At 44.7% G+C, this 8,329-nt stretch overlaps 1 protein-coding gene across 1 annotated transcript in view; it reads left to right on the top strand.

The window, feature by feature from the left end:
* The window catches only part of LOC143296042 (EH domain-binding protein 1-like), a 121,122-nt gene extending 113,156 nt beyond the window's left edge, over nucleotides 1-7,966 (top strand). Inside the window, exon 24 of the mRNA XM_076607788.1 lies at nucleotides 7,261-7,966. Within this exon, the coding sequence (XP_076463903.1) occupies nucleotides 7,261-7,345 (85 nt within the window). The 3' untranslated portion in view covers nucleotides 7,346-7,966. The remainder of the gene's footprint in view (nucleotides 1-7,260) is intronic.
* Nucleotides 7,967-8,329: the final 363 nt, after the last annotated feature.

The raw sequence follows: 8,329 nt of genomic DNA on the forward strand, positions 1-8,329 counted from the left end.
GAGAGAGAGAGAGAGAGAGAGAGAGAGAGAGCAATCATTTCGTCGCTCAAGAGATAAGACAGTCTGATTAGAACCGTTGCGTCTGTATGTTGTGTATGAATGGGCAAGAATGTTTCCCGCAGCAAGGTTTTCTGTTCTGTACTGGTCCAGACTGTGTTCAAATCGTTATCATATTTTATTTTTGAGAAAAGCCAAGACTCCGTTGCTAATCTGGAACCTTTGCGTGACTTTTGAGTCTTCCCGATGTACGATACCCCCCCCCCCCCCCAATCCCCCCTTTCCCCTTCCACCGCCTCCCATCTCCTATTTTTTCTATTCAGTATAAGGATGAAGATAACACACGGTATGAGTACATTTTTGGTTGGATTGCGGTAAGTATGCACACTGGGAAAGCGGTGGAGAGGGGCAGCGGATGGTTAGAGGAGAATGATGGAGGGGTATAAAATGCAGTAATAAGTGACTTTGTTGATCCACGCGCACATAAATATAGACGTTAGCGGTAAGGTCAAGGGGATCAAGAAATCATGTGAAACCAAGGGAGAGGTGTTGTTTTTTGTTTGTTTGTTTTTTGCTTTTTCTAGTTCAAAGGCGGAGGGTCTTATTAGGTAAATTAACAATCAATGGTAATAGGTACACTGAGAATGGTAAAGACAGTCGGTAAGGGTTTCTCAAGGCCTGACTAAGCGCGTTGGGTTACGCTGCTGGTCAGGCATCTGCTTGGCAGATGTGGTGTAGCGTATATGGATTTGTCCGAACGCAGTGACGCCTCCTTGAGCTACTGAAACTGAAACTGAGAGGGAAAAGGAGAGAGAAGATGTAGATAGATAGATACAGAGAGACAGAGACGTGGAGTTAGAGAGACAGAGAGTGAGTTCGAACGAACCAAGCGATTGATATCTCAGTATCTCTAGTCTTTTGACCGGGTTCCATACACCGCCACCCTTCGGACATGTCATTAGCACGGGTCGATGTGTCTGACAGCCAGGTACTTTAGCACTGGAAGTCACCGCGCTAGTGATCAAGGGCCGTGCCACTACAAACAGAACGCGTCGATATAAGACCGGTGTTCACAATCAAAACTGTACCCCTCTTCATTTTATCCCATGGAGTAAGATATGAAATTGTTGTTAAAACAGGATTTGGAAGAGGATCGAGGCAAAGAGCGAGATAGATATTAAACAAGTTAATTAATTTGGTGAGACAAAGGCATATAATTCAAACCATTGCTGCTTGCTGTAACCGTTTTAGCAAGCACATAATGGGTGCAATGAAAATCCTCCGAAACACCCCCAAGCAACAAATTGTTTGACATGTTATTTCGGCTAACGGTGCTTTCGGCTTCCTGTTTAATTTTTGAAACCCACAAAGATAAATCACCGGTGCTTGTATAATCGACATAGCACGTACCATTTCCCAATGTTTGTAATTTTTCTATATATACATTATGAAATATGACGATCAAAATGATGGTTAAACAAATCAAGATTGGTTCCAGATATAATTTATTTTCAGTACTTCATTCCAGAATTTCGCCTTGGGGTTACAGAATTAGACTGGGGGTATTTTCCATATACTGTCCTGGATTTTTGCCCAGAAGAAAAAAGAATTAAAAGCAGATAGTAATTCTGGTGTGCTTCCCTGGCACACCTGAGAGTGGTGGCAGGTAAGGGGAAGTGAAAGCAGGCAGCGTGGCGCAGCCGTCACGGCCCATGGCCCCCAGTATCCAGCTAATCAGGGCTGTCACGGTGTGCAGCAGGGCTGACCCTTGCCGTCCGCCGCTCTATTTCCGCTCTCACTCAGTGGCGTGCGTTACGGACGTAATTAGTCCTTATAGCCACCGGCGGTGCACGCATACACGTTTTGGTTCTGGCCTTGTGGTGTGTGGCGTCAGCCTTAGTGTGGACTTATCTGTGGTTGGTAATGGTTTGGGCTGCATGGATGTCACATGTGTGCTATGGGTTTTGGGATTGAGTAGAAATCTACGGTCATGTTGTGCAATGTTCGTGGATGCATAACGGGTCCATTATGTTTTGCGCTATTTGAGCTATAAGTTTGTGACCTTCACGTGTGTGTGAGTGTGTGTGTGCGTGCGTGCGTGCGTGCGTGCGTGTGCGTGTGCGCGCGCGCCTTAGTGTCTGTCTGTGTGTGTCTGTGTTTATGTTTGGTGATCTAAATATTTTCAATAGTACTGGTGTCATTCAGATAAAACATTCTGTGCTCAGTTTTTGTTTCGAACGTAGTCACTTTTACTTTTTAATAGAAACGCCAAAATAACTTCAAAGGCCGTAAAGCAAAGGGAAGCAACAAAAACAAAAAAGGGAAAGGGGAGGATAAAATAAATGGTATGCGGCACGAGAGATGGAAAAGTCGACAGGGGATTGTGTTGAAACTTCATTGTGGGTAAATTTGTATCTGCTGTATTCTCAGAACAACTTTCAGTGTGTTTACAGATGAAATTATTGTATATCTGAATGTCTCATTTAATAACGAATTATATCAGTTAAAAGAATGAAATGGGGAAAATAATACAGGAGGATCAAGAGTATGGGAAAGCGAATCGAGATTGAATCAGGGTGTATTTCCTATGTTTGCATAGGGCTTAGAACGGAGGATTAAAACATGAAAACGGATATTTTCGATATTCCATCCCAGATATATGCTTTTTTCATGGGTTAGAAAATGAAAGGGACAGAGTGATTCTACCCTGGCACACCTGAGAGTGGTGGCAGGTAAGGGGAAGCGAAAGCAGGCAGCGTGGCGCAGCCGTCACGGCCCATGGCCACCAGTGTCCAGCTAATCAGGGCTGTCACGGTTTGCAGCAGGGCTGACCCTCGTCGTCCGCCGCTCTATTTCCGCTCTCACTCAGTGGCGTGCGTTAAGGACGTAATTAGTCCTTATAGCCACCGGCGGTGCACACATACACGTTTTGGTTCTGGCCTTGTGGTGTGTGGCTCACCCTTTGTGTGGACTTATCTGTGGTTGGTAATGGCCTGGGCTGCAGGGATGTCACGATGGACGTCAGAGTGCCACGCGTTTTTCCACAATAATGAAGTCTGCAACCATGTTGTGCGGCATCGCCGCATATAGTTTTTCTAGATGTGCGTTTCACAAGGGGGCTGAGGGGGTTGGTGGGATGATATGATATGAGATATATATATATATATATATATATATATATATATATATATATATATATATATATTTTTTTTTTTTTTTTTTTTTTTTTTTCCAATTTTGTTTTGTTTTGTTTTGTTTTGCGGGAGGTGGGGACGGGACAGTGCGCATGGTTCCGTTCTGTGCATGCTTTTGAAATTGTAAAAATGCATACAGCCCACAAAGAATAATTCATATCTGTCTTGGGGGCATACTTTTCTGATGCAGCCTCTTGTGAATCAGCAAGCGCTGGACACCACTCTCTCTGTCTCTCTGTGTGGACATCTTCTCGAATGACTATAGCTTTTTAGTCACGGACACTGCTTCTCTTCACATGGCGCTTTGTTTAGAGGTGGTGACTGTTGCTCTTATTGGTGCTGTCGTAGAATCTTTTGAATCTCATTATTCTCTCTCTCTCTCTCTCTCTCTCTCTCTCTCTCTCTCTCTCTCCACACATACACACACGCTCTCTCTCTGTCTCTCTATCTCTCTGTCTCTGTCTCTCTCTCTCTCTCTTTCTCCCCCTCTTCACCCACCCAGTGGTGTATTGAAAGCCTGTTGTGTATAACTCCTCACCCCCCTTCCCTACCCCACCCTCCACCCCGGACCGACCGAGTTAGTTCAGTTCAGTTCAGCTATGATGAGTGTGATTGAATTCCGCTCAGGTACCAAGTCGGCAGAAGCCTCGGACGTGGCTGACAAAGGCCGTGCTGTCAGAGCAGGGCACAAAACGGCTGGGGCGGGGGGCAGCGGTGTGCAGCGGCCAGGCCTCCATTATGGGGCCTCATTGTGTCGGCCCCCGGAGGCGCCCCGCCACGGCCAGGCCCTCGCTCCAAACAGCTAGGTCCGCAGTGCACGATCCGGAACAATGGGCAGCTATGATTTCTGAGCGATTAATATGTCAGGACTCTTGTCCTCCCTCTTGTTGCTTGGTGGTGGTGGTGGTGGCTTCGCTCTTTCGCTTTCCGCTTCTCCTCCGTTGGCGGGCTGGAAGGGAGAAGAATGCGAGGAAAGAGAGACACGAGAGAGAGAGAGAGAGAGAGAGGGTGGTGGTGTGGATAGGGTAGAGAGGAAACAAGGTCTTGTACTGTCCACGGTTTGTAGCCGGGGTGGGTACGGGACAAGGGGTTTGATGTGTGAGGAAAATGGGAAAAGGTATTGGTCTTGTGTCTCTGATAGTTAGCCTCCAGCCCTTTTCTCTTCTCATGGCAGCAGGCAGCGCGTGCTCGTGATTTTTCAAGCGCGTATTGCGTTTCACTTCATCAATACAAATCTGTTGCGCCAAAGAAAAGAATGGTATTTGTTGGAGTGTAGGTGTGTGTGCACGCACGGTCAGAGTCTTTTGCGTGTTTGAAGCAGGCAAGAGGATTAAGAAAGCAACATGGCATAAGTGACCCAGATTACGATTGAATTGCATTGATGCATGTTTGCATTATGTTTAGGGAATTGATGTACAGACCCAGCGCAAACATGTTATAACGCTACTAAATGACCCACATCAGTTCGAAGAACATTTTGCTTGTTGTGTTAAAAGAGAAATATCGTGTTGGCATTTAAGCACTATTTATTCCTGAATTTCGCGCCAAGTGCACGCAAAACAATCCTGAGGTCACAAGACATTAAATAGAACACTGTATACGTATATATGTATGTTTTTTGTTTTGTTTTGTTTTTTTAGAAGGGAGAGGGGGGATGTATTTCACTCTTAAAAAAAAAAAGCGAAGGTTTTTCAAGCTGTTGGTGGCCACAGTATAAAGATGTCAGGACGACCCAGGGAGAAGGACCAGTTGTGACGCATGCATTCAAATGACACGCTGCATGTGCTGTGGAATAGTAACGAGGTTCTCCCGAATAACGCCCCTTTGTTTCTGGCTGGCTGACGACAAGGTGTCGGGCCGGAAGTTGTGAGCATGGAAATGAGAGGCGGTTGGTTAGTGACAGTTTAGTTTTTACGTCGACACTCAACTCGGATGATTTAACCGACAGCTTTTTTTAGGGCGGGAGAAAGAGGTACTGTGTTAGTCAACACCAGTACACCAGATTGGACATTTGGTCAAAGGGCTTTTCAGTATCAAGCATTTTCTGTTTGGAATTATCTTCCTCTGGATCTTCGGCACTCACCAATTCTGTCCTCTTTTAAAAGAAAACTGAAACCCCACCTGTTCGAAATGGCCTTTGGATGCGACGAAGCATAGTTCTGTATCTCCATTGGAGTATTCTTTTGGTGTGTGTGCTTGTGAGTCGGCGTTTGCTGTGTCGGTGTGTGTGTGTGTGTGTGGGGGGGGGGATGGGTGGTGTGTGTGTGTGTGTGTGTGTGTGTATTTTGTGCTTTTTTTCTGCAGTTATGCATATCTGCAATTTGTAGTATTGTATTGTGGATATCACTACCCTGTCCATTTGTGTTATTATTTTGTACAGTGCACTGTTGTACATGTTCTGCTTCATGTGAGGCGCTTAGAGCTCATCTGTTGGGAGTTTGCGCCATAAAAGTACAATATATAATTATTATTAATATACGGCCAGATTAATTTTAGAAGAGTAATGAGAAGGCCCAAGTGTTATGTTTGTATTCTCTCTCTCTCTCTCTCTCTCAAGACAAAAACGTTTATAAATGCAAAGTATATGCAGATATAGATGGTTTTCAAAATAACGGTCATGAAGGAAAGATAAAAGCAGAGGAAGTTGGTACTTGGATGGTCAGTGTGAAGATGCAGTTTTATCTATGTTTGTATTTATTTTCCATAATCCTCGTACTGTGTTCTGCTTTCTTTTTTCTGATGATAGGTAAAGACACACTGTAACCCCCCACCCCGCCCCTCACCGATTGCCCACCCTCTGTGACATGGGCTGTTACGCAGATAACAGTAAACTCTCTCTCTCTCTCTCTCTCTCTCTCTCTCTCTCTCTCTCTCTCTCTCTTCTCTTCTCTCTCTCTCTTCCTCCCTCTCTCTCTCCCTCCCTCTTTCTCTTATGCCCCCCTCCTCCAGCTTCTTTTGGTATAAATGAAAAACCAGTCACCGTCATCATGATGTTTCTAAAATAATAATAATATATATATATATATATATATATATATATATATATTTTTTTTTTTTTTTTTTAAACTATCCCTGTTGTTGTGGATTTGAGGACGAATTGCAGGCTGTCTATTATATTCACGATAAAAAAAGAAAGAAAAAAAGAAACGGCAAGCCCAGAAAAATATAGCTGAATGTCATTATCCGATTGTTACCACGTCTGTTACAAGGTGAAATATATATCGTGTGAACAGAGATGTTGCCATGCTCATTTTCTATGCAGAAGGACACAAAGAGCGTTGCTTGTCAGAAATCATTTGTTTGCGTGGGGGGTATTATTTTATTATTATATTTCTTGCATTTTGTTTTATTTCCGTTTAGTGTTTCACAATTATCTCCACAACAGAAGTTGTTGTTGTTTAGTTTGTAGCTGATTTTGTTGCTCATATTTCATCTTCAGTTGAGTTGTGTATGAAACACGTGTGTCCACCGTGTAAGTATGTGATCCGACATTTAACGTGTTGAGTTGTGTGTGTGTGTGTGTGTGTGTGTGTGTGTGTGTGTTGCATTTGTGTGCGTGCGTGTGTGCATGCGCACGCGCGTGTATATATGTGTGTGTGTCTGTGTGTGTGTGAAGCAAGTAGCAGCGAGAGTTTGAGACAGATGGAATTGTATACACAGTGTGTTTGTTTGTTTTATTGTTGTTGTTGTTTACTTAGTCACAATTTCATACACATGGCTGAGCGATTCGTTATGCTCAGAACATAAATCCATTCACAAATCACGGTTATAGTAAAAAAAAGAAAGACCCCCCTCCACCCCCGCCCCCCAAGGAAAAAGGGCGTGTGTGGGGGGGGGGGGGGGGGGGGGGGGGGGGGGCGGGGGGAGCTGTTTTGCTCTCTCTCTCTCTCTCTCTCTCTCTCTCTCTCTCTCTCTCTCTCTGTATGTAATTTGCCCCATTCCTTCGATTTAATTTATCTTCGGGTTTCATTCATGATCAGTATCATTATGTTCTGTATTATTCATATTGAGTACCAATCAGAGAGGAAGGGTTTCACGACTGTGTTTGTGTCTGTCTGTTGTGTTTCAGGATTGAAGAAGACGAGTTGCTTGACCAGCAGATCTCTTCAGGGCAGATTTCTTTCAAGGACGAGAAGAGCTGCGTCATTCAGTGAGACTGGACGGCACGTGCAGTTCGCCGCTGTTTTCAGAAGAAAAACAAATCGCTTGTTTCCAGCTTCGCTGTTTACTTTGTGGTCTTTTTTTCATCATTGATTGATGTCTCGGGAGGTGACGGAATCGATCCATATCGAGAAGAAGTTGTTGGTTTGTGTGCATCCAGACACGATCACATCGTGTTCGATTGTTCCAAAGCAAGAGGACGTGCTGTCATTCATATCTTAGATGTTGCAGCCCCATACTTACAGCAACATTTACGCTGACACATGCTTACATTGACTTTCATTTGCACGAGTTGAATGAGCTCGCGCGCGCGCACACACACACACACACACGCACGCACACACCCACACACACACACACACACACACACACACATATTTACTACACACATGTACATTCATGCACACAGTCACAAGCATGTATCACTTTCTCACGCGTGCGCACGCCCACACACTCGCGCGTGCGTTGGAACTGTGAATCACAAGCATGTTTCAGTTTGTGTTGGATTTCAAGACCTGATACAGATGAAAGAGACAGGGAGAGAAAGAGGAGCGGTGTTTCCAGTATCCTATAAGTGGAAAAGAAACATTCCTGTTTGAGACTTATTCCCCCACCTTCCCAGGCATGGTCTTGGAATTGTTCCTCCCCTGCATCTTTGAAGTAACAGTCCAAAAGGTTCTCAAATAACATACTAAAAGTCGCGAAGTAAAGTATTTGTTGTTGTAGTGAGAAACTCTGCTTCATGTGTTCTTCAAGCGCAAGCTTCGGTACTTTGAAAAATAATTACCTTTTACTGTGAGTGTGAATATTGTTTCGCACGCGTTCTGTTCTGTTCTCCACATATCTCAGTCTCTCCACCCCCTCTTCTTTCTCCTTTCGATGTTACTGTCCCTGCCCCCCCCCCCCCCCCCCCCCCCCCCTTTCCCCCGCCCCCGATCCCTGTCTGACACACGTGCTGGTTTCAGTCCGGTCTTTCA

Source organism: Babylonia areolata, chromosome 21 (assembly GCF_041734735.1).
Source record: "Babylonia areolata isolate BAREFJ2019XMU chromosome 21, ASM4173473v1, whole genome shotgun sequence".
In the NCBI taxonomy this organism is placed as follows: domain Eukaryota; kingdom Metazoa; phylum Mollusca; class Gastropoda; order Neogastropoda; family Buccinidae; genus Babylonia; species Babylonia areolata.